This window comes from Aulostomus chinensis, chromosome 8 (genome assembly GCF_037954235.1).
Source record: "Aulostomus chinensis isolate RoL2024-O1b breed Wild chromosome 8, RoL_Achi_v1.0, whole genome shotgun sequence".
NCBI classification, from domain to species: domain Eukaryota; kingdom Metazoa; phylum Chordata; class Actinopteri; order Syngnathiformes; family Aulostomidae; genus Aulostomus; species Aulostomus chinensis.
In genome coordinates, this window is record NC_141327.1 from 17,867,831 (window position 1) to 17,895,446 (window position 27,616).

General features: G+C 41.5%; 1 protein-coding gene and 1 long non-coding RNA gene across 2 annotated transcripts in view; one reads left to right on the forward strand and one right to left on the reverse strand.

Annotated features, from left to right (window-relative positions):
- Nucleotides 1-27,616, forward strand: part of adgrl3.1 (adhesion G protein-coupled receptor L3.1) — a 136,204-nt gene that overhangs the window by 77,002 nt on the left and 31,586 nt on the right. Inside the window, exons 10-14 of the mRNA XM_086211390.1 lie at nt 10,786-11,190; nt 12,510-12,613; nt 13,223-13,408; nt 14,743-14,781; nt 22,792-22,975. Coding sequence (XP_086067516.1) covers nt 10,786-11,190; nt 12,510-12,613; nt 13,223-13,408; nt 14,743-14,781; nt 22,792-22,975 — 918 coding nt within the window. The remainder of the gene's footprint in view (nt 1-10,785; nt 11,191-12,509; nt 12,614-13,222; nt 13,409-14,742; nt 14,782-22,791; nt 22,976-27,616) is intronic.
- Nucleotides 1-27,616, reverse strand: part of LOC147257453 (uncharacterized) — a 57,389-nt gene that overhangs the window by 27,457 nt on the left and 2,316 nt on the right. The window lies entirely within an intron of this gene.

A 27,616-nucleotide genomic window follows, 5' to 3' on the forward strand; every position in this document is an offset into this window, starting at 1 on the left:
TGTCCCCATTTAAGAAATAAGCCAATTTTACATCATAACAAGCCAACTATATACTATGACAATAAATTCTTCTGTTTTGCTTGTTTTAAAGAGAACATTAAATGCTTCTGGGTTTTTTTCAGATTTTTTTTTTCAAAAGGTAAATCGTAGTTTGGGAAAAGTGATTCTGTTCCTCAAGTAAGTGAATGTAAATGCATCTAAGGCTCATAAATCATTCGAGGTTTGCTTAAAGAATCAGTATTTGAAAATCACGGGGAAGAAACAACATAAGGTTAAACTCAGGCTAACAGATAAAACAGCAGTTTACTTCTATGTATCTCACCAGCCTGTCAACGCAGCGGCAATGGAATAATTCTGTTTTTGAAATGCATATCTTTCTCTCTTGGCACTTCAGAAGAAAAGTGAACTGCCTCACTTTATTTTGTCCCATGCCTGTTTGTGTTTTGTCTTTGCGTCTGTTAAATCCCCATTCCCCCACCCCCTCCTGTCTCTCACACAAACACACACACACTCACAATGGCAGGAATCGCAAAATTTCCCCTTCCCCTCCTCATATATCTTTCTCTTTAACTCAGTGTTTTTTCCCTGTTTTCCTCTCTGTCGTCCTTATCTCCCGCCTAATCTGCCCTCGTTTTCTCCTCGCAACTCTTTCCCAGATCACACAAGCGTATTTCATGGAATGTCCTTAGATGTATATATTATAGAGGCCTAGTGCGTGAGTGCCTAAAGTCAGAGTCAAAGTCACTTGTCTCTGCATCACCCCACACTCCCACCCCACACTCCTCAAACATTCCCCTCACTCTCTACTGTTTATAGAGTTGTTTCATCATGTCTTCTTACATGCATATTATAGAGGCCTGCCTTTACGCAAGCAGCATGGCTCCGATGAAACATTTGAATAATTTATCACCTCCAGTCTGCCTCGCTACACTTAAGAAAGTTTTCCCAACAAAGTCGCAAAATTATTCATGTTGCATCTGCATCCTTTCCCATCTTTGTTTCACTCCTTGCTGTATTCTGTGTTGAGCGGTTTTCGCAAGCCGACTCTCTAAAGTGATTATTTCTGTTTAAGCTCAGGTGAGACAGTCGAATTGCATATTCCGCCCAAAAGAAACGGCACAGAGAAAATGGGGAGAAAAAGCAATGTCATTACCCCTGACACGGAGGTTATATTTTCCTCCCAGTGTGTTAGTTTATTTGTCTGTCTGTCAGGTCTAGTTTTACACCCGCGCAGGCAGAGGTCTTTGCTCTCTGAGTGCCAGTCTGTCAGCACAGTTACACACAAGCTGACAATTTTCATGAAACTTGGTAGATAAGAATAATTGACTTCAGACCAGATTCGTATGTATCCCATAATTCCATTCAAGATCCATTTAACAAACCAAAACAAATGCTCTCTTTTTGGTAAGTCTGGCCAACATGCTCTCCTGAACCATGCTTGTCAACAAAAAAATTATGTGCAATTTTTCACGATAGTTGCGATGTCATTGTTGTTAAGGTCTGGTTAGTTTTTAGGCACAAAAAAAAACCACTTGTTTAGGGGATAAAACACAAATAGGTCAATAGAAATGGCAGCAATATCCCAACATCTTGCTGAAAACATCAGTTTTGTTACCGAGAAAACTGGCTGTGCCTGGCTCATGATTACATGGGTGATATACTAAAAATTATGAGTGCAATTTTGTTAGTAGAATATCATGGTTTTTTTTTAAAATGTATGTTTTATTTAATTTGCACCTTAAAATCTCTGACCGTTGGTAATTTTGTAATTTTTTTCAACCCTGGTCTACTGGATTAGTAAAACAATCAGTGAAAAATATACACACATTTTCACAATATTGATATGCAGAGAAACCTGAATGAGAAACCCAGTAATTATCCATCCATCCATCCATTTTCTACCGCTCATCCTGTTAAGGTTCAAGGGGGGGCTGGAGCCTATCCCAGCAGCCTTCAGGTGAGAGGCGGGGTTCACCCTGGACGGGTCACCAGTCCATCACAGGGCCAACACATAGAGACAGACAACCATTCACACTCACAGTCACACCTACGGTCAATTTAGAGTATCAATCAGCCTCGTCCCCTCTTGATGTCTTTGGACTGTGGGAGGAAGCTGGAGTACCAGAGAGAACCCACACAGGAACAGGGAGAACATGCAGACTCCACACAGAAAGATCCTGTGATGGAGCCGGGACTTGAACCCAGAACCTTCTTGCTGTGAGGCGACAGTGCGAACCACTGCACCACCATGCCGCCCCCAGTAATTACACAGATCCAAATTCATAATTTAGAAGTTTTCTGAGTTAAAAAGTCTTTTCATTTAACCGTAAACAAAACCTCAATTAACACTAACCCAAGACTTAAGCCAAATATACAAAGTGTCAAATGTGATATTCTTTATCATAATTAGAGAGCAATTAAAGGCTGGCATTCTTTTCTAATCTATCAGATAAACAGCTATGGAGGGGTGACCTCTACTTGCCATTCTTGCCACTCTGTCAGTTTACGGAAATTTAAAAGTTCACCTTTCAACTCTTAATGGCTGGAAACACAGTGTTCCATTTCCTCAGGAAGTCAAGCATGGAGTATCTATTGTCCCTCTCCTCTCCTCTCCTCTCCTCTCCTCTCCTCTCCTCTCCTCTCCTCTCCTCTCCTCTCCTCTCCTCTCCTCTCCTCTGCTCTCCTCTTGTCTCGTATCCTCCTCTCCTCTCCTCTCCCCTCATCCTCTTCCTCTCCTCCTCCTCCTCTCTTCCTCCTCTCTTCACTCTTGGCACCAGATTGCAATCAAGCCACAAGGCTAAGCAGAGCAGGAAATGTTGGAAACAAGCTAAAGTGGAGGGAATGGTAAGAGTTTATAAGAGTTTATGGCTGGAGTGGAGACCCTCTTTCACCAGATCACTAATTAGACTAGGCGTCAGTGCACTCCTCGCTTGTAACACCAAGGTCCCTCGCGCTCACCCTTTGTGTGTGTGTGTGTGTGTGTGTGTGTGTGTGTGTGTGTGTCCTTGAGTTGTTCACACTAGAGGAGATGATTCATTGCTATCAAAATGAAGCCAGGTTTACGATGTTTCTATGGTTGTTTTAACGTACAAACCTCTAATTTGACCAAATATGGATAATTAATACATGGTTCTGTTGATAAATTCTATTTAATCAAAGCATATGTGTCTTGCTGATTCTACAAGTGTTGAGACAGATAATCCAGTGCAATAATAATGATAATAAGACAATGTGACCGAATACTCTCTGTCTTTCCATGAGGGTTTATATTCCTCCCTCACTCTATTTGCTTTGTGTTTCCCACCTGCACCCATCACCGTTCATCCCCCTTCACCCCACTTTCCTCCTTTCCCAAATAGATAGCGACACATACCTCTCAGCAGAGACTGAAATCTTGAGAGAGCCGGCTGCACCTGTTCTTTGCCTGCAGTGTGTCCTTATCGATTGGATCGCCCCAGCCAGGCCCTCTGTGTGCATTTGGCCTCCACACTGCTTCTCCTCTGCCAAACAGCAGATGCCAATTCAAGCAGACCTAGCCAGGACAACAGGGTGGAAGGGAAACCCACAGCCTCACAGGAAGTAAATACAGCAAGCAGCAGGCATATGAAATATGTAAAATATGCAGGGAGGCATCAGTCTTAATCTCTAAATGATGAGCCATGGTGATAAATTATGAGGAGCAAAATGCTGAGTAGCCACAGGGTCAGTAGCTAATTCATCCTAACACAGTAATAGCAGGCTGCCTGCTATGTGTTTATACCTGAATACATCAAGTCTATGCATGTCTGCAATGACAGAGAATGCAATTATGTATTCAAGACTTTGCTTCATACCAATATGCTGATGATTCCGTCCTTATGCAGGAAAAAAACAAAAAACCCTGCAAAATGTGATCTGTCCTATTAGCATTTTGCTTTGAACAAGAAAACTTGGCCTGATTAATACGAAGGAAGCATGTAATTGGTAAAGTTGCTGCAGGTGTCTCCAACCTCAGCAGAGGGATGACGTGATTATGCAACTGGTAAGCCAACAGAGTTGAGCGGTGTGATGTGTCTGCGGATGGTGGTGTTGCCTGCCGGCCATTTTGTGTGAGGCTTTATTAATTGAGGTTGTTTTCTATCTCCGAGTATCGCTGCTTTGAAGTGCTCCATTCTGTCTTATCGGCAGGCTCGAGCTGCTCGCCACAAGCTCTGTGTGTGTGTGTGTGTGTGTGTGTGTACTGAGTGTCTGTGTCTTGTTGCACAACTGAGGGAAAAAAGTCTTTACAAGTGGTGTGTGTGTGTGTGCGCAGTCCAGCCATAGGGGCGGTGCGTTATCGCAGTATGCAGCCCTATTAAAAGTCTGTGCTACTATCCAGCCTCGAATGCTTTGTGTCTTCCTGCTAGATTATCAGTTTGCTGTTGGATCATCCTTCCCCACCGTTCAAGTCTGTGCGCGTGAAGACCATGAGGCAGTAACTTTTAAAGAAAACTGCGTGTTAGGAAGACCATATGAGTAGAACAGATGTGGCTTTCATCTTTATTCAAGTAGCCGTTCTTCTTCATTTTCATTCTTTTTATCTGCTGCTACTCTGACGATGTGGGAAAGTTGCCAGGGGAAGTTAGTTTTGCCTTCCCCCTCTCCTCCCTGCCTTCTACCTTTTGTGTTGTGGATTTATGATCCCTTTGTTTATTGAGTGAGAAGTCAACAAGAGCACAGGCAGAGATATGCAGTCTTACCCACACAGACAAACATCACCACACACACACACACACACACACACACACACACACACACACACACACACACACACACACAATATCTGTCTGCATGTCAGATGATCATGTGTTAGCATCCAGGGCTGACTGACAGCATCTCCGCAGCCCCGCCAGTGTGTTGACAGATAGACAACTCCAGGAACAAGTTTATTGTTTCACCTTCCCCTGGGCTTGCCACAGGTCAGGATAAACATCAAGAATATAGAATAGAGTAGAATAGAATGGAATAGAAGTTAGTGGTGTGAAACATCACTCGTGTTGTCAAAGTGTAACTTTTTAAACTTTATTTGGGGAGATTTCTAAATTTTTAATGCATCCTTTAATCACACACACACTTGAGGTACTAGTACTCAAAAATAGAGGTACCAGTGTGTACCTAGAAGGGTACAAATGCTTGTCCCTGGGAGGGGGGGGGGGGGTACTGTTTTGAAATTCTTCAGCTCACTTTGTACCCTTTCAATTACTCAAAAGCTGCATGTCTGGCCTCATTCTTCAAACATGTCCCTGTATGTACAGAACAGTTCTTGTCTCATTGTTTGAGTGTGCATCTGTGATTCTCTACACACAGTTGCTTCCCAGTTATCATGGAAATTGCAATAAAACCTTAGATAGGACCTTTGTCTTGTTAGCTCAAAAGAAATGCCTCGAGGTGTTTATAAAGATGCAATGAACTTGCCTACAAGGACTTTGATACAATGCAATAATTGACAAACCAATTTAATCTCAAGATCCATCAGTGGTGGTTCAGATTGCATCACATGATCTTCCTTAGCAGAGGGAGTCTGTCGAGTTGTCACGGGATTTGACATAATTTACATCAATCAATTTTCCATCAGACACTTTAAGTATTTATCACCCAGTTAATCCTAAAATTCTTCTTAAATGTATGCGAATTTCCCCAAAAGATTTCAGTTCATATTTCAAATCATTAATAAAACATAGAAGCAGTCGTTCAGGAGACGTCCTTTAACTCCAGAACAGAACACATGAGTTTGCACGTGTCTGTGCATCACTATCCAGATTTATTGGGCGTGTGTTTAATGTTATCGAGTCTGTAACCTAATTTTTGTTGAAGAGCTGTATGATATTACAATATCTATCTTCGTAAAATATGAAAATGTCTACTGAACGATATGAATGACTCATTTGTATCGTCATTGTCACAGAGAAGCTAAAGCACTGCTTTGCGGCAGTATTTTATGCTGTTAATGAAATCGATGATTACTTTTTGCTAATTTATATTTTATATTCATACAACCGACATTGTTTATTTTCTGCACTATTGCATATTTCCAAAGCTTCCAATTGAAAAGTGTTTACATATTCTTCTTCCTGGTGTCAGTTCTGCTGCTCACTGTTCAAAACAAAAGGAAGAGAAGAGGAGAGAAGGGAATGTGCCTTCAGTTGTATTTCGTTCACAGGGTTGTCTAAATTTAGTGGTTAATTTGTAAAAACAAAAATCATTTAGAATGAACAAAAAACATACTATTTCCGGATATATATTGTTAATGAGATATAAATTGTTATTGGGATATGAGAGGACATTTATTAGGATGTGAGCCTTTGTCTATATCACGCAGCTCTAGTTTGTTTTATGCTGCTTTGGTCTCTATTCAAATAGATTATTAATATCAGTGGGACTACTGGTTAAATAAGTAATAGAACTGCCATCGGCATTGTGTCCGTGGCGCTGCCACATAATTTTAACACGTGTTTTTCCACCACAACATAGTATACTGTTAACAAGTCATGTCATGTATTTTCTGAGATTTCCTCTTTTTTGCTCCCCACATTTTTCTGCCCAGTTAGAATGATAAATTCCACTCTGGCATCAGCATTATAGATTTATAACTCTACTGTCATCATCAACATGTGCACTTTTGGCCCGAGAGAAGCTAAAAGAACCAGCTACTGATGGAACTGGGTCTGCTGATATATAAAAATAAAACAACGCAGGCCTTTGCTTCAAGAGAGTTTGTTTCATTGTCACATGCACCCAGATGCAATAAAATGTGTTTCTAGTAGACAAAAGAAATCCTATCACAACTATTTTGACTGATATTTCGATTGCGATATGATTTGCAATTTTAGAGTAAATTTTTGTATGATTATTAATTTTACCATTAAGGTGGGATTTATTGTTTTTAAGGGTTGATCGATAAGATATGTCTGTAACAGTGTTACAGTTGTTTTGGAGGCCAGCAACACCACAATACTTAAAACTGTATTTTGACACACAATTATATCTTACCAAATATTACACCTTCTTGCCATTTGAAATATTTGTAGGCTGCATTGTGATTTTGATAACAGGTTGTTTAGATTTGCAAAGTTTCCAGTCCTCTCTGTGTTTGTGTGTGTGTGTGTGTGTGTGTGTGTGTGTGTGTGTGTGTGTGTGTGTGTGTGTGTGTGTGTGTGTGTGTGAGTGACAGTCTCAACAAAGGGCGCAGTCTGTAGGTTAGCTAACATCATGAAGTTGTCATGGCACATTTACTTCCTAATCTTAAACCCATGGAGATATTTCAGTCCCTATGAGTGCAACCTCTAGCCTTTTTTTCCCCTTTAATAAATGTTTCATGACTCTGTTATGTCATGTAGTTCCCTGCAGCATCTTGTATATCATCTTGAGTGACGCGGGTGATTAATTCATCACGTTACAAGATTTTTTTTTTTATAACCTAAAACGATGCAAGACATCAACAGAGGATGAAGAGTTTGCTGAGAAAGATAAAAAAAATAAAATAAAGTGAGGCAGACAGTGAAAGAAAGTTATGAGAGTGAGCAATCAAGTCAGAAAATGTCAGGTAGAAAATGTCAAGAGAAGAGCAGGGTGGATGGGGGTGGGGGTGGGGGGGGTTGGCGATGCATGGGGTAGTGAAATGCTGTGGCCCCTTGCCTGTGATGCTTGCAGGCTTTTGTGTTACTTCATCATAAGCTGCCAGCCCCTGTGTTTTCTGCCCTCTACTCAAATGACAGGAGACATCACCCTCAGAGACACACACACACACACGCGCGCACACACACACACACACACACATGCAAACACACACCATTACTCGTCTTATGTTGTGGCTGGGCTTCTTATATAGCGTCACACATATACACACTCTGTGCTATAAGTACACACACACTCATGCGCACATACAGATTGACAGCTCGTCCCTGGGCCACTGCTGCCACACATGATTGATGGCAATGTACCGTGGCGAATGCATGAGGCCGGGCGGCAGTGATTCAGGGACCGGGAGCAGTTTAGGTACGGAAACACTTCACTGAGTTGTGGAGGGAGAGAACAGAACATACAGGAGGAGCGGGATGTTACATGGCTGTCAGTCAAGCAGACCGACAGAGAGGGAGGGAGAGAAGTGAAGTGTTTTTAATTAAAGTTAAAATCCATGGAGGGGTCAGCTCAGCGTAAATAATATAAGTCTTTCCTATTAACCCCCCCCCCCCCGCAAACACACACAGACACACACACACACACTTTATTCCCCACAGTTAAACATTTCATCCACCCCTGAAGTATAACACAAATATCACAAAAATACTGCTGTTTGAAAAAAAAATCTCATGATAATATTACACTCCAAATAAATTAAACCTTTATGAATATAAATAAATAAATAAATCTCCAGCTCGCGTGTTGAGGACTCTCATTACACCCTAACTGTAAATAGCCTATATACAGTACACAACACACCAATTTGCAGTGTAGGGTTACACACACACGTGCAATGACACCAGCTTGTACCGGTCAATTTGTACAGTCACACCCCACTTTCCAAGAAACCATCTATCCCCATTGAGAGATGACAAAGTCTGCAACACTTCAATGTCACTGACCAGCAGGACATATTCAGCGCCCCCCCCCCCCCCCCCCGACAGGGAGGTGCCTGTTCTTTCCATTCTGACTGAAAATCTCCACATTTTATCATCAGGTCGGACTTGAAGCTGCATCTTCTGCCACTCCAACTGGCAGTGAGCGATAATTTCTGAGAGTCTACTCAGAAATCATGTACCATGATGTCGGTGTATTGCATATAGACTACTCGTGATAAGAAAATAAATCTTATTCATAGTTGTAGAGATGAAGCAGAAAATCTTTTTTTTCTTTTCTTTTTTTTTGTGTAGAAAGTCCAGCCATGCTGAGTATTTCACTCTTAGGTTTAAGGATTTTTTTCACTGAGGTGTAGAAAATACTCCCCAACCATGAAGTCCACAGTCCACAGTACAGAATGAATATGTAAAATTGCAGTGGTGTTACTGTTGTAAAAATGTCAAAATGTTAAAGCATGAAATGTGAGAATTCATATGTGGGCAGCTTTTTGAAATAGCCTCCAACATTAGTTCAGTTACAGAGCAGGTGGAGGAAGTGGTGCACCACTGAAATATCACGACATTTTTGCGACATCAGCAGTTAGCATTACAAAGTCAAAACCCTGCTAGCGTTGTTGAGCAGGTGCTGTAGGATCTTTTGATTTTACATAATTGTCTGAGGTATTGAAATAAAAATAACAGATGTAAATGTATTAGAGGTTGGACAAGCTGTCCTTTCATGAGGAATGTCGCCTCCATGCACTAGGTGGCACTAGAGAAGACACTTTTTATCAGGTTGCTAAACATCACACGGGGGCAGCAACATTTTGATGTAAAACAAACAGTGTGTCTGACATCAGATGTGTACTTGCTGTCACCACTTGTTTTGCGCAATGAGTTTGACCTTCATTCAGCTTGTGAATGTCTTCAGATGGGGACTTCCATCAAAAGTGTTAAGTCTGGGAAAGATCAGATCATGTGGGAGTCCAGTTACAGCAGTTTCCTGTTCTGTGGGGAAATATAAAAGTTTGGTCGCCGCAGTAACACTGTTTAATGAAACCTCGCAGAGTTGTCAAGTCCTTTCTGACCAATTGTGAGATGGATCAGGTCGACCAAGGAGGAGTATAGCACAACAAACTAAAAGGAAAAAAAGTCATTTCCTGTTTCCTCCAGGTGGTACTGTGACTAATCTGGCCCATAAATTAATGGGTTCTTCCTTGGTCAACTCTTGGCCTCCACTTTCAAATTCCATTAAATGTGTATATTTGAGTTTTCAAGAATACATTAGTCTATGATATCTACCGAGTGAAAAAGGCACACAGTCACAGAGACAACTTTCCCTGATTCTTAAAGAAATTAAGATGCGGTACTTCATTGAAGACTAGAAATAGTTTTTGCACATGCGCTTCAATCATTTGGCAAAATAAGGGGGAGAAAATATGAGGGAACACTGTAAATAATTATGTTCCTTTACGTAACACTTGATAATGCAATATTGATTTGTTCCATATGGACCTACAACAGCAGCTTGAGGAGATAGAATGAGACACGCTGGTATAGTACTGTATGTTCACTTAGGATACTGTAACGCTTCACTAACACATGCTCTAGTCCTCTTTCCTCCCATCACTCCATCTATTCATTCTTCTTCCATCCCATAAATAGGGTAAATGTGAATAATTGAGCCTTTTTACAATGAAATATTGACAATAAAAATGTGCCATATGCATTTAAGTGGCCGTGTTGCTTCCCGCGATGTCATGGCTTTATGAATCATGCATGACACTGAGAGAATGTTTCCTTCCACCAGGTTAGGCAGCAACGTAGTGTCATTGAAAATAGCTGGTGCACGCTTGCAGAACTAACCAATTGTTTTTGCTCTGGCATCGTGTCAGTGACCCTGCACATATATATATTATTGCAATAATCAAGCTTGTATTGTAGCGCACACGTTTATGTAATTCTGCAGTTGCTCTCATTGGCTTAATTGTTGCGAAACACTGTGTCAGGGAGCAGAGAAAATCCAGTTGACATGTATTTAGTGTGGTGTAAATGAATGCCTGCACATTTGTCACAATTCAATAAATTCCATGCTCACATTTCCTGTTTATTTGTAACTGTTATAACTTTTATAACGTGGATCCATGCTTCCTTGCTCATGCTTGAATTATAAGTCTTGTGTCTTTGCGTTCTCTGTCTCTTTTCTCCACAGACTACCGCCCTCCCATGATCCCTCCGAACCGAGGAGGAGGCGTTGGCGGGGGTTCCTCCTCTTCGTCGACCAGCCGCACCACCACCACTCGATCTCCTCCCTACTACACCACCCCACGTCCTCTCCTTACTACCTCCCCCGGCCAGCGCTACCGAACCACCACCACTGTGCGCCAGTCTGTCCTGATTCTTGCCGGTGGCTCATCATCTGACACCAATCAGATTCCAGACACCAATCAGAAAGCTGGAGGACGCTACCCTCCGGTGCAGGGACCCCCAGCAGCTCCACAGCCCCCTGCTTTGCCTCCCCAGGACTTTTGCGTTCCGAGGATAACAGCCGACATATCATGGCCCCGCACACAGCAAGGCCAGATAGCCAAGCAGCCCTGTCCTGTTGGAACACTTGGTAAGCAATCTTAGTGGCTGGATGACCGAGTGTGTGAAGGAAATTGGCATCATAGTGTGAGAAAGCTGCAAACATTAATTTAATATCCTTCTTTGCTTCTGTCCATGGTCCTGTGGGTAAAACACTGGGTAAAATGATGTAAAAATACAACTGCACTTACAGCAGACATGATTCTGTGGCAAAGATAAATATCAAATATTAAGCATCTCCTGCACTGTTGGAGCCAATTATGGTGTTACTTGGTTTCCTTTTATTTGTGGCTAATAGTTTGCTACACCACAAGGGGGCGGTAATAAAGTGACAATGTCTTGCCATGAAGCAGCACGGGAGACGAAATGGCTCTTGCAGCAACTCACGAAGTTCACAATTATATTTCATTGCAAAGAGAGTCGCAAACTCAACTATTACCGTGGCAGCAACACGGAAAACGAAGCTTTGCCTATCAAGAGTTCATTTTTAGTGTATCGGACTAATTTTTTGTCACTGCAAATACAATGAAATAAAAATTTCAGAACAAGATTAAGAGATCTTGCAAGACAAACTTATTTGAGGCCCCAGTCTCTTCACACCAGCACTTTAATTAACGCTGTAAGCAGCCTGTAAGCAGCCTGTAAGCAGCGATGCATTGGCCCTCACGCCTCGCATGTGTGGCTGTTGTATAGAGCGAGAGCTACTTTATAAGATTTGGATGCTCCATGAAGGAACAGGCATTGTAGTATAAACACAACTTCCAGCATTTAGTAGGTGGCGCTAGAGAACCCACAATTACCAAACATTAGGTGTACCACATGAAGACAACACGTCAGAATTCTGATACGGATCAAACTGAAATCAGACTCCCTATAATGAGCTATTTCTCCTGGGTGATTGTGGTTCTGCAGGATGTAGCAAAGCATTATCTTGAAGTTAATAATTTGGTAGGAGTCCTGTCATTGATAAGTAGTGGTGGAATATTGGCAGATATGTAGCAAAACATGGGTGTTTCCATCAGGAGGAGTATGTTATGATGATATCGTAGAGTAGGAGTTTGTTTTCACAGCACACACACCTCTAGAAGATATGTGGTCATTTGCACACGTGGCGGTTTTCACAGTTGTTCAACCGTGGACCCCCCCCCCCTTCACCGCACTCTCACACACATGCGCACACGCACACACACACACACACACACACACACACACACACACACACACACACACACACACACACACAGTACACCCAAACTGTTCAGTAAATGAACCTCTGGCATATCAAGAATCCTCGTGTCTCCTGGTAAATGTCAGCACTGTCTTACCATGTTTGCTTTGCTTGTCTCGCAGGCGTGGCCACATACATGTGCATGGCCCATTTGGGCTACTGGGATCCTCAAGGCCCTGACCTCAGCAACTGCACGTCACCTTGGGTCAACCACATCATGCAGAAAGTACGTCTGAATGTTTCTGCCGGCCCCTGTGGCTTCCATTGAGCCCTGGTTTAAGGAAGTGTGTTATGATATTGTCCTGGAGCAATTTCTCACACATGAAGACACACTCACCGCAGGGAGCAATGTAGACCCGTGTATCCATCTTCATTTGTTAACTTTAACTCGTGTTTGAACACTCAGGGATGTTATTTAGCTGGGGGGGTGGAAATGTCCAGTCAGGTCATTTACACCGTGCTACCATCATAGCATGCTAACAGTCATTATGATCATTTGTATTAAGAAGGCTTTCTTTTTGTGGAGAAACACAACTTCTAAAGCCGTTATTCTGGACACATTGGCATGCTTTCTACGTCTAAATGCTTTTTTGTTTCAAAGATATCAGGATTGCAGCATAGTCCTAAAGCTGTGACTTAAAATTCATCTTACATGCCTTCATGATAGTGGAACACCCTTATTATTCCTCCTCTTTATACTCTGCCATCCTCTACTCTCCCCCTCCTCCTCCTCCTCACGCATTCAAACTTTTTTCCTCCCCCCAACTTCTAATTCCCTTCTCCCCACTTCTGCCTTCACATCCATCATTGTTTTTGTTCCCCTGTTTGTCTCCAGCTCCGCTCGGGTGAGACGGCAGCCATCGTGGCCAGGGAGTTGGCGGAGCAGACCAAAGGGCTCCTGCGTCCTGGTGACGTGCCATCGACAGTACGGGCAATGGCACAACTGGTGGAACTACTTGATGTCCAGCTCAGGAACCTCACGCCCGGTGGCAAGGACAGCGCTGCCCGCAGCCTCACCAAGGTAGCGGCCCCACTTACAGATGTGATAAGACAATATTCGGAGTTGACAATTAAGACACATGTTTTTTTTGGTTTTGGGGGGGGTTTGACAAAAAAAAATTCGAATGTAAATGAGGTGATTCATCAGGTGAGAAAAGTTCTGATTTGATGAAGAACCACACATAATACGATTTCCTGAAGATATAAGTAGCTGCTATGAGAAATTATTTCATCCTCCTCTGAGCATATGTCTTCATCACTAGTTTTCCTCAACTCTGGACTTAAATTTAATTCACCTTGGGAATGATTCTCAATAAAAGATACAGTAGTTGAGATAAAAATAGACTTTTTAGCTTCCATCTTTCATCTACAGCTGTGAAGGAGGCACATGTTCTTCCTTCAAGTTTGCTTTAATTGAAACCTGATCCTGAGTATGCAAAGGATTTGTTGTACTACGTCGGTAGACAAGGAAATACTTGAGTTCTGTACTTTGTTCATGTAGGCGTTCAATTAAAGTGAGTTAAATCAGTTGGGAATGGCTGACTGGCTGGCTTGGCTGGCTAATTGACGGACTGACTGAATGTAGACTCTTCCCTGATTGTCTCTGCTGAGGTCAACAGTGATACGCTGGCTTTAGCAGCAGGATTGACAGCTGCTGCCACCTTGTATACAGCCACTACCTTTTTTCTTTTAACTTCAGCTTCTGAGTCACTGGGTCCACACCATTTACACTCTCCCTATCTTTTTCTCTCACCGTCACTGTCTTTATTCTCCCTAGCTCTCTCTCTCTCTCTCTCTCTCTCTCTCTCTCTCTCTCTCTCTCACTCTCTCTCTCGATACAGTTCCGTTATGTGAGAAATGAATAGAGCGTGTGTAAGTGGAATCAATTAATCTGTGTTTTGCTATTGACCAAATGGCCTGTTAAAGGTTGAATTTGTTAAAAAAAAAAGTCCTTATTAGAAGAGGAAAAGTATTCCTCCTGATTTCATTAATGACCCAATTATCTAAATGAGTAATCTACCAGCTTATTATGCTAATTTTAGGTAGGAAATCATAGATGACCAATCATGCTGAAGTGGCTTAGAATAATACCATCAATTCACTTCACGGTAGATGCAGAAAATGAGGAAGAGAGAAAATTAAGGAAACAATTTAGTAAAAAAATAAAAACAGGAAAATAAAGGGATGAGAGGTGAGAAAAACTTGTGGGTGAAGAAATGAAAAAAGTTTGAGTGAGAAGAATACCAATATTTCCCTGTCCCCCGAGTCTACCCGTGTAATGTTAATGAAGTGGGTGTATGAGTGTATGATTGAGAGGTGTTATATCGCTAACAACTGAATTGTTTGAATTCACAGCTTCAGAAGAGAGAAAGATCCTGCAGGTTTTTCACACAGGTATTTCCGCTTCCTGGTACCCTTGATTACTTTGCCATCCTCCCTGTTATCCTCCATGGTTTTATTTGTGTGTATGCATTTTTTTTTTTCAAGCTCAGCATGTAGTTTGCAAAGTAAGCTTGTGTGTGAGATCACACATTTATAATGCTTGACATTTAATTCTAATTTTAAGCAGCTGCAGATGTCTTATGATTTGCGTTCCAACCCTTTGAGGGGAGAAGCTATTTAAAAGTTCTGTTCTGTCTAGAACTCTCAAGGGGTGCACCCATCCAAATTTCATGCCAGTTATTGGTTCCTAACTGACGATGGGGATGATCTGTTTTATTAATATCTATGTTATTGTATGTCCATGCGCCCTGCTGGTTGAGCGGGAAGCTACATGTAGCTGGACGGGCTAACAGCATGGAGGAAACTCAAAGCAAAGCTCATCCCCTTTGAAATAGATCTCACTTCTTTTTTTTTTATACCAAAACCATTTCAGTCTTCATTACAGTGTATATATGGTATGTGTTTTACAGGAAGGCAACAGGCTAGTGATACCTAGCGCTAATTCAGTGCTCAAAAACTGGACATATAGACCACCTTCTTTTAGATTCTGTCTGACTAAAGTATATTATAAATCAAACTATCAAATGACTGAAATGCAACTAAAACTAATATTCATTTTAGTCTCAAAACACTAAAGAGACACATTCAGTCTCGCCACAATGAAATCAAGGTCAATTTTCATGGGCAATAACTAAACCAAACAGATCTTGTAAAATCCTTACGGTTTTCTTTGAGTAAGGTTAAAATCCTTCGCTTTTTAATCCACTGTAACTTGACTGGATAAAAACAGAATGAGGATGTCTGAGTTTGATGAAATCTAACAAGGATGAAGACTAATTTTTAAAAAGCTGCCAAAACAACCAATGACCAAAACACAGGTGTTCGAGAATTGGATCAATGCGTCCCTCTAACGGTCACTCATCCTCCCATCAGAGTCACAGGTATGTAACTGTACTCTGGCGGGTTTTTTCTCCTCGAAGGGTTTGCTAACATTCTTTCTTTTAGTTTTTGTTGTTTTTTTTTGCATATGAAATCAATGGCGCTGATAAGAGGCCATGATCAATATCAATAATAGCTCATCTATTTCACAGTAGTGTGAACGGAATTGTAAACAGGTCTGCCTGGGAGCCAAATGACTTGCTATCCATCTCCATTCAATGAAATGTTCTCTCAGAGAGAGTGAGCTGAGAATGATGGATATTCTGTTGCATACTGCTTCTTGATCACGGCCTCGGCGCTTCAAAATATGACTCGCTTGTGTTGGGAACCCTGTATTCATTTATTTTCTCTCTGTGTTGTTTGTCTTAATATCATGTTCACACCTTGAAAACAGAATCATTTAGGCATGTTTCTGTTTAGATAAAATCACAATTCATAACATCAGAGGACCCTTCTTTCCGCATCCATGTGCTTTCGATAGACTGCAGAATCTCTTTTTTTTCCTCTCGCTGCACACACAACACACACACACACACACACACACACACACACACATGCACCCTTGATGGGCTAGCTCTTTTTCTCCTGATGCAGGCTTTTTCCCTCTCTCCCCTGAAAACTCTTAACGTCAGCACTAGTCAGCAATGTCACATCATAGAACATGGCTTTGGACTGTATGCAAGCTGACACGCTCACGAATGCGCATCGCAAATGTATGAATATCTGTTCAACAATGATCTTATTCTGCCACATCACAACACACACACACACACACACACACACACACACACAAACATTACAGGTTACAGGTTTCCATCAGAACATTCCATCGCACACCTTCCAGACAGTAGTTGGGGGTTGGGGGGTGATCGATTACATAATTAGCCTTAGTAATGTGAAACAAAATTATACCAACAGTCCCTTATTCTGCCAGATAGAAATGTGCATGATTAGGGATGTGATGTGGTGCTGCCCTCTCCTCGTTAATTATCTACAGCACTAATTGCTGAGGAGCGAGCAGTGTGTGAGCAGGAGGTTTGAGTTCTTAATAGAGACAAAAAAAATTATTTAATTCTCTCTCTCTCTCTCTCTCTCTCTTTCTCTCTTGCACTTCATCACTCCTCCTCTCTCACTTTGTTTGGGGAGCTGGGGACTCGTTTCATGTATACTAAATTGGCAATTTATTCATGATGAAGTTGGTGGTGTTGAGAAGCTTTGATGCTGCAGGGTGGATTGATGGAGGGAGGTAGAATGACAGAGAGAGAGAGAGAATGGGGTGGGGAGGAAAAATAGGAATTAAGGAGAGAATTGAGTCAGAGAAATAGAACTGGAATGTGAGAGAGATCGCGAAAAGAAAACTATAAAGGGGGCAGTGAAGAGACAGTGATGCTCAATGACAATGTCTAATTTGCCCTCTATTTATGGATGGCGGGTCAGAACATGGCATGCTGTGAATTTAAAGCCTGATTTAGCTCCAAACTCATCCTGTCAGGGAAGACAAACTCCAACAACAACTGACAGATAAGCCTGCTTCTCTGATGAAAACATTTTCAAAACGTGCACTTTCTCAGAGCTCAGTCAAGCGAGTGCAAAAAAAAAAAAGTACTCTACTCTCAGGCCCCTTTCCACACTTGAACATCCAAACTCTGTTATTTCAAGAAGTATGTCCTACTGTGCGTGAGTGTATACACGTACTGTACATCCATGCACGTGCTTGTGCGTGTGCCTGTGCTTCCCTCGTGCAGCTGGGAGTAGTAGAGCAGCCCAGCTCTAGTCTGTCTTGCCGCTGTTGTTTACGCTGGATTACCCCAACGCTTCAAAGCATTTCACTTCTGCCCCATTTACTGGTGTGTGTGTGTGTGTGTGTGTGTGTGTGTGCGTGCGTGCGCAAAAATTCACTTGCTTATGCCTTCCCCTGTAACACATAGGCACACGTACGTGCACAGGCACTCACAAACGACACCCTTATCTGTCTCTGCAGAGTCTCTCCCCTCTTTGAAGACCCCTAAAAAAAAAAACCTGTCTCCATTTTAGCCCTCAAGTCCTCATACTTGTGTGGATAGAAATGTCACCAGCGGCACCAGTGCTTAGAGGCACACCCATGTACAGACACACACACACACACACACACACACACACAAACATACACAAGCATGTATACTCTATGACTTTTCTGATGTGGAGATGTCTGGACCTCAAGGAAATCACACCCCTTCTTCTCTTCACCGATCGCTCCCCTCTATAGATGCAATCTCAGCACCAGAGAATTACATTTCAATGAAAAAATTATATGAAATTGAAAATGCAAGATAATCAAAAGTTCAATCAAAAGCAATGAAAGGTTTAATGAGATTAGAAAAGTGTGTGTGTGTGTGTGTGTGTGTGTGTGTGTGTGTGTGTGTGTGTGTGTGTGTGTGTGTGTGTGTGTGTGTGTGTGTCTGAAAGACATCAAAGTGAGCACTTGGAGCAGCATCACGGGAATGGAAAGCAGTAGCACAGCACTCATATGCCATCCGTATGCAGAGCATCTTCTCTCCCCCCTCTCTCTCCCGCTCTCTCTCTCTCTCTCTCTCTCTCTCTCTCTCTGCTGCCTGCCTGGTAGCTGCTGCTACTGTACAGCAAGTGGAGCAGAATGATGCACTGCAATGCTTCTCTCTCTTCCCCTTGTGCACACTCTTAAACACACATGCACACACATACAACATACATTGTAACACCACACATACATGAGCGGCATGACTCAGGGGTAGAATGTCCGTGCAGCAACCGAAGGGTCGCTGGTTCAATCCTTGACCCCGGTGACCATGTGGAAGTGCCCTTGAGAAAGATACTGGACACATAATTGCTCCTGATGAGTAGGTTGGCGCCTTGCATGGCAGCCTTCACCATCAGTGTGTGTGTGAATGGGTGAATGAGATGACACTGTAAAGCGCTTTGAGTGCCGCTAAGGTAGAAAAGCGCTATATAAAATTGAGTCCATTTACCATGAGCATACATGCATCTCATAAAAACATAAACATTCACATTTTATCAATATACCTAAACACTCTTAAGTCACTACATATGGACTCACTCATATCCAGATTTAAGAAAGCATCAGGTGAGGGTTTAGAATCCTTTGAAAACTCAAGAACAGTCTGTGAAAGCAAATGTTATTTTCATGTACACTGGTTCTTGTTCTTGTTGTTTCAAGTCGTCACATCCGAGCTGTATGTTACACTTTAAATGAACCCAGGTGTGTTCTTTGAAATCTCATTCTCAAACACTTTGTATGGATCAAAAAAGTGTTCCACAAAAATAGGGGTTCCAGTTCACTTCCAAGTGCAGTTCATTTCAGGAGAGAAAGGAAAAAGACCAATTGAAACATGCCCCCCCCCCCCAACAAAATAACCTCCAACCACACTATGCCAAACGTCCAGTGGATAATTCAAATAAGGTAATTCATGTTCAAAAAGAAGACATTACAAACTTTTTCTTGTTCTACCCTCTTTTTCCAATGTACTTTACTGATAGAAACTGAAAACGATTGATTCCTAATAATTCATAATTAATGAATTCATTTCACCTTCAGGTGACACAGGTTTTGAATGAATCTACCGATCCCTTTTATAAGGACACTGGAAAGGAAGTACATTTGCAGGGATTTTGGGAAGTGAAAGGTGAAGTGGTCAATAACATGCTGTATTACATGAGTGATGTATGAATACAAGTCCACAATACTCCACAAATGAAATGCCACGACACAAGCACGCACGCACACATGGAATGCAACGCAAACACATGCGTGCATTCTGTGTGTTTACATTGTTTACAAATGAAAAATACAAATCTGTTGCATCAGTTCTACTGAACCAGAGGTGTGAAAGCAAGTTTAGTCATTTCTGTTGTGACAGTATCAAATTAATTGATGATTTCTCGGTACTCAGCAGGCTACTAAAAATATCTTACATATGACAATCAGACAGCGATTTGGGTGTCAAACGAACTGTCCTATGGGAAGAATAAATGCATCTAGTCTAATATCATGCCATTTCCATTATCCCTTACAACTTTAACTTCAACTAAATAACTTACAGTGTTCAATATGCCATTTTCCAGTGTCTCAGCAGCGCTCACATTAAGCTTTTTAACCATTCTTCCAAATGGGAATCTGGATAAACAATTGTCTTGTTTTATTGCTGCAACTAATGATTATCAAATTCTTACAACATGTCTGGAGGGGATGTTTAACAATTCTATTAAAACTAGAAAAAAACAGACCAGTGACTTCATTAGAGATTCAACTAGTCAATTCATCTGTTATTATATTATGGACAAACTCTGTGGAGTGAAATTGATTAAGTGTTGATTGTCTGTTTCAACTTTGCTGATTATAGTGTTGTCATTATCGATAATGACTGATGATAGTGATTGTAAAACTACCACAACACATCGTTCAGTGCGTAATAAACAAGAATTCTTCTTCAATTCCAGCCACAGCCACAGCCAATGAGAAAAGGAGGCCGATACATTTGCTGGTGCATATTTTTGCGTGTGTGTGTTTCATATTCAATCCTACTTATGGCTGTTTGCTGAAGCAGTGGATTAATTAGTTTTTGTTTACATGTAGACCTCCCAAACTCATCCAGTATGCATCCCTGCTAATTATCTGCTACCACTAAAGGGGGACGTAATATTAGCAAATTAGCTTATTGGCTAAGCACCCTTGTTATGCGTGTTTTATACAGTATCAACTTGTGGATACACCCCCCCAAAAACACACACACACACGCGCACACACACTTAACAACACACACACTAGTTGCCCCAACTACTTTTTTCTTAACCCCATTGTAAGTGTGCTAGTTTGTTGAATGTTTGGCCACACTCACCCTGCTGTCCACTCCTACTTACTCACACGAATCCCACTTATTATTATATGGGTTGAATCTTTTATATTTATGTTAAGGGCCTGCAAATCTACTGTAGTCTACTGTAGTTTATTATTTTGACATATAAATCAACGTCTATTCAAATATTGGCCGAAGAAATTGGCACAGTAATTATTCAACCCATCGCTGCAGTAAATCTCTCTGCACTTATGTTTTTGTAAGTGGCAGCCAGTTTTAATGTGTTACATAGAGGTTTGAGACTACTCTTCTTTTTTTTTTTTTTTTTTACAAATAACATGACCCATTTTCTACCATTACTTATGTTTTTTTTTTTCCCAGGTTTTGGTTTTGTTCAAGTTGTTACTTGATTTTACAAGTAATGTCACCCAGCTGTGCTGGTGATACATTCCCGCACGACCACGAGGAGATACGATAATTTAAGAGCTGCGTGGTGCATGAAGCGCAAAACTGTGTATTTTAATATATGTTTAGAATTCATGTTTTAGAATAGGTATGATATGATATTTTTTGACTGATACATGAAAAACGAGTTGTTTTATGGTTTGGGATCAATTTCAATTGCAAATATTGAATAAAAAACACAAGGAACATTTTTTTCTTCAGAATAGAATTGTGAAAAACTTAATAATCCATTGTATATTTCTTTAAGTTTTATTGAACACAGCTTTGGATGGGGCGTAAAATATAAAATGATCTGTGTCTCACATGTCTCCAGTTGTGTCAATCATTTGTTCCCATGAAAAATCAAGTTGAGGGGCAATATTGCCTTTCTGCAAAGGAAAGCCAAGGGTTCTCAATAATATTTGAGATAAGAAAGTAAGAATACACCAAGGCTGCTCTCCACTCCATTTGGAACCTTCTTAATTCACCCTTCATCTGCAGTCTCTACCTATATAGGACACGTATGTACTGCACTCATTCGAGCACATTCTCTCTTGTCTCTCAGCTCTTCTCTGAGTGAAAGAAGCAGAGAGAAAGTCAAATGGCTGATGTGTGAATGCCAATAAACTGATGTCTCTCACTCCTCCTCCCTGCCCTTGCAATTCCCCACTGGAGACCCCCTTTGCTTGTATAATGGCACCTGCGTTCCTTTTTGCACTTTTTCCTCCCCACACACTCCTCAAGAGGAAAAAGAACTGAAAGAGCGGAGATAAGTGAGGGGATGTTTGGCGAATGGTTGGTTTACAGTGAGAGCAAGAGAACGAAAGGGAAAAAGACAGACGGGATTGGGAGATGTGTGTGTCTGATAGCACCTGTATTCGCTTTTCTGCCTCCCTTGTTCCCAGCGGATGCCTGTCACCATGGACTCACTGGACTGTTTTATCGCTCTCCCATGGCTCTCTTCCCATCTCTCCCCCTCCATCGCCTCTCTTTTCTCAGTGTCTTTATCTCTCCCAGGGTCTTTTAAAAGGTGTGCGTGTGTGTGTGTGTGTGTGTGTGTGTGTGTGTGTGTGTGTGTGTGTGTGTGTGTGTGTGTGTGTGTGTGTGTGTGTTGATCATGTCTGAAATGAGGAGGTAAATTCTTAAGAGCATAAAGGAATGTGGGCTGGAGACAGAATAAGTATTGTTTCTCAAAGAGGAACATAAATGCGAGCCAACTATTTCAGTTTTCGTTAGGTAATATTTTTAGAGCCTTGCTCTGTTTTGCATGGCTGGATATGACCCAGCTGACATCATTTGGGAACACTCTAATGTGATAAGACTGTTAAAGTACAAAATGAAACATTTGGGGTTGTAGACACACAGTGATTGCAATCAGCTAATCATCCTAGCTTGATTTTAAGAACATCTGTGAACTTTTTTCAGTCTCAACAACCTTATATAACAACAAAAATGTGGTTACCAACAGAATAGGTGTGGTAAATACGCCTTTTTTAAATTTTTTTTATTTAATGGCATCTGTGTTTTTGCCTTTGTCATGCCTGCATGGGAAAGCTGCTTTTGCATCCCTAACATTTTTGTTGGCATAATTTATCAACATGATAAATGAAAATCCACTGCATTTCTCATTGTTACATGCTGTTTACCACTGTCCTCAGTAGTTATTGAACAGTTACGGCTACTAATGGATTTGCATTTATTCTCACACTACAATCATGGAGTAAGACTGATAAAAGTGTTTCTGCCCCAGGCAATGGTGGAGACTGTGAATAATTTGCTGCAGCCGAGAGCCCAGACAGCGTGGAGAGAGCTGTCCACCAGCGAGCAGCTGCACTCGGCCACTCTACTCCTCGACACCGTGGAGACCGGAGCATTTATGTTAGCTGACAACCTCCTCAAGACTGACACTGTGCAGGAGACAACTGACAACATCCGTAAGTAAATCTTTTGCTTCCCTCCCGTCCTATAAAAATCCGTTGGACTGTGCAGCTGTTAAGGAGCCCGTCGAAATGCCCTCAAGCAAGGCACTTAACCTGCAATTTTCTCTTGTGGAGCTGCACAGTGGCTGGATTTTGGAGAATGTGCCCTTCTATTATTGGCAGGAGTGCGATTCTTTGATTTTGCTCTATTTTCCCTGCAAAAGATCTAAGAACATGATGCAATATTATAGTAAGAGGCAACATCGACACTACTGAAGCAGATCTACACCCGGTTATATAAATGTGAACTATCTAATAGAGTTTACCTGGGATTAACTTAATATGATTTTAACACATGTATAGTTTTCCTTGAAGATACTCAGGTGGGAGTGTTTTATTGGGCTTTGGGGAAACCACATTTAGTTGCTATGACACAGAATGTCTGCTGAAGTAAAAAATTCGGTGTAAGCTACTTGATGCCGTCCTTCCTCTGGGTGAAATCAAGTCTGAACCACAGGGGGAGGCAAGACAGGGCCAGCGGTATTTGTGGTGTCACTTATGACCCGACTGATGGTTCAGCATCACCAGAGACATGTCACCAAATCTGGTGAGTGTGTTGGTTCACTCAGGTCTAGACCACAGTTAAGGTTAAAGATAATTTGCTTCTCGATGTAAGAAGGTAACTTTAGAAACATAGGTCAAACACTGCTGTAATTTGAACTTGTGCGCCCATCTTCCATTAGGATAAATGAATACTTCGCTTGAAATATTTTTTGTGGGAAAAATGTTCTGGCATGGTGGTGCAGTGGTTAACACTGCACAGCACTCCTCACTACAAGAAGGTTCTGGGTTCGAGTCCTGGTTCGAGCTCGGGATCTTTCTGTGTGAGTCTGCGTGTTCTCCCTGTCCCTGTGTGGGTTCTCTCTGGTACTCCAGCTTCCTCCCACAGTCCAAAGACATCAAGAGGGGACGAGGCTGATTGATACTCTAAATTGACTGTAGGTGTGACTGTGAGTGTGAATGGTTGTCTGTCTCTATGTGTTGGCCCTGTGATGGACTGGTGACCTGTCCAGGTTGAACCCCGCCTCTCACCTGAAGGCTGTTGGCATAGGCTCCAGCCCCCCCTTGACCCTTAACAGGATAAGTGGAAGAAAATGGATGGATGGATGGAAAAATGTTCTGAGTATAACACCCAGTGTAGTTTGTTCCCATAATGTCCTCGCTGAAGTTTGGATTATATTCGAAAAAAACATTCTTTAAATTTTATCTCAGGCTTCAGATCAAACATTCAACCATAGTGTTTAAAATATGTTGTCTTATTTAACATGTGACTTTATTGGAAAATGGTTTGAAATGATTTAACATCCTTCAAAGGTTCTTTATTTGTCAGATCAAAGTATTTTCTCTGACATCATTAGAACATGCTCGTGTGTGCCAGCACGACACTGATGCAGGAAATTACTTGACATTGAGATTCAACAGTTACTGCTTCAGATTAAGATTGTTCATTTTATGTTAAGTATCTGATGGAAGTATGGGTTTAATCTAAACGCATTTTTCCACAATTTAGTGGCATACACACAAAATCGGCTGCAATTTATAACCGTTTGTCAAGGAAGCCGTCAAACTTGTAGTTGTGCTTTCTGTATTTGTCACACAGATGCAGTAAAACTAAAATAGAAAAACGAGTATTGCAGAGTTCATAGTACATTCACTGGATACAGTAGGTGTTGACCAATATTGCAGTTCTTTTACAGTATTTGTAACTATGCCGATCACTATAAAGCTACATGCAGCATTGTGTGTTCTCTCTCAAACACATAATCACTTATTTGTAAGGGCCTCTAAATGAAAGAAACTCGGGGGGGGGGGGGGTGATGATGATGTGTTTTCCAGCCGAGCTTCAACTGCATAGCTCCCATGGCTGCCACTCTTTCTTTTTTCTCCTTAGGTTGTATTTATGTCAGGCTAAGACTAACTAGTACATATCAAGTGTAAAAATTCCACTAATTTATTTTCACAAATGAATCGCTTGTTTCTGTGATGTAACAAGATTTTTAAAAAATGATGCGGTTATCTAATGGAATCATTTAAAGGGTTTTAAGGATAGCCCCGCTGTGTTTACCAGCCTGAATCCATGTATCTCCGTCCAACATTTAAATAAAACTGTATTTACCAGATTTAGATTATTCATGACATGACAGCAACTGTTAATTTCACACGGAACCACACAGCAGCTTGTGTGCCGCCTGTGAGATAAGCTGCACAGTAGCACTGCAGAGGCTAGCACTGACTAACCATGCAGTACTGAAAATGAGAGAAAGAAGGAGAAAGACGTGAATTTGAGGTGATGTACCTAAAAGTTATATAAAAAAACCTCTTTTCTGTTCCATCAGTCAATGTCATCACTGGTAGATTTTGTATTATATTGATAACAGTCTTGCTTGTATTAAATATAGCAACTTTTGCAAAGAAATCGAAAATAAAAGGTTTAGAATCAAGGTAGTGAATAAATAAAATGATAAAAGCTCACAGTGAAATAAAATTCATACAAAAAGACAAGGGCGCATGTTGTCAAGGTGAGGTTGGTACGAACAACGACGAAGGACAATAAGCAAACAGTCACTAAACAACACTCACAACTTGTGGAGACACAAAGGCCAGTGTAAGAAGGTGTGTCTGAAGTTGTTTTTGTTGTTGTTCTTTAATGTCAGTGGAGACAGCAGACCGTAGCTAACAGGGGAGAGTCTTTAAACGCAGGTACCCAGGGAAAACACAGGTGTGATTCAAAGGATGATTTATGGCCCTGTTCCATTCTGATAGACCAGGGTCCTGCTACTTTAGTGCATGCCAGTTCTTTCAAATGTCCATTAGATAGAAGAGAACCATAATTAATGTGATCCATGACACCTGTGTTCATCCTGTGATGACATTTCAAAATGGCTGCTATGAAAAGAACCAAAATGAGAATTTGTCAGAAAGGTTCTAATAAGCTAGTGATTCCTGAATGAAAAGGAAAGCAGAATTAACTGATCAGTCCGTCTTGGGGTTTTCTTTTCCTGCTTGCTTTTGTGTTTCTTGTTGAATTGCTCAGTGTTTCTGAAAAAATGCAACATTTTGATAGCACATAACAGCATGAGAAAGAGGTCTAGGACAGGGGCTCCATGTATTTACACGCCTGCCCTCTTATGCAGAGCAGGCGAGAAGCTGTCAAAGAAGGGTCACGATGAAGAGAGCCACGTTTTATGAGAGGCTTTGAAGGGTCGAATCCACAGAGACCCTTGCTCAGCTAACAAAACCTAGGGAAAGAAAATGACCTTGATGCTTCTAAGGCAGGGGTGGCAGACCACGCACGCACACGCACACGCACAGACACACATACAGTATTTTTTTTTCTTCCTTCCACTTGTAGGCGGACTTGACAAAGCAGAACAAAGCTAGTTATTATGCCGTTGTGCACACCACTTTTCTCTCCTCCTTTTCTCCTCCCTCCATCATCTCCTCTCATCTTCCCTCACTGATCCTCTCATTCTGATCATTCGGCCACAGAATAAAGCGGGAAAATACTGGAGTGCGGTTGGGAATGGCTGAGTGTGTGTGTGTGTGTGTGTGGGGGGGGGGGGGGGCGGGGGGGCCCTCATCGATGCTTTTCATGCCTCAGTCCAGATGATGATTTATCCTGTGAGCCATCATTTCATCTGCGGCCCCCAGAGCGGCGAGTGTCACTCACTCATGTTTCCTTTCACTAACCTCCTGTTTACCCCCTCCCATGTTTCTGATTTGATGTTTCTCCACTTCCTGCACATCAACCCAGTCAGATTCACTGGCCTCATATTTTAGGCCTCTCCCTTAGAAGTTGCAGAAGAGGGAAGAAAGCTCGAGATGATCAGTGAAGAAGAGGACTAGATGAGCGTGTGTTTGAGGGGCGACGGTGGAATATCAGACGATGCTCTGAGGGTTTATTTTAGCTCCCTTTCACATCAGTAAGCAATAAAATCAGTTATTCACACCCTGTAGATGTATTTTTTTATATCACAGACTAAGAAGGCACTAAAGACAGATTCCTAAAGTTTATGAACTTTTATGTAAACAGTGTCAGCTCTTGTCAATCAGATGTATTCATCTTTTTATACAGTCAAACACATCTTCTCACTTGAGTTGAAGTGCGGCAGTTCATTCCCAACCATCCTCCACAATTCACTTTACATAATTTCAGACTTGTATCTCCTCCAATTTTTATTTTTATTTTTTCAATTTTTTTTTCTCCTCTTGAACGCATCACATAAATATGGTTACATAAACAGCCATCTAAATGTAGGCTACCACATCTTTGGTAAGAACTTAAAACAGGAAATAATCTTTTTGTGGAAAATGTTGTTTGCGCATTCCTCTTCTTTTTTGTGCCGTTAATCTTCCCTCCAAGCTAATCCAGTGGGCAGATCCACCGTGATTATCTCTCCCCTTTATTCATAACTGGCCTCATACCGCCTCTCATCTTCTCCTCTTCCATCCTCACCTCCATCTCTCTCTCCATCTCCTCCCTCTCTACCTTTTTTTTCCCTCCTCACACTTTTTAAGCCCCCTTCTTTCTCTCTCTCTCTCGCTCTTCTCTCTCCCTCTCTTTCAGACAAGTGAGCGACAGAAATAAATGATTTG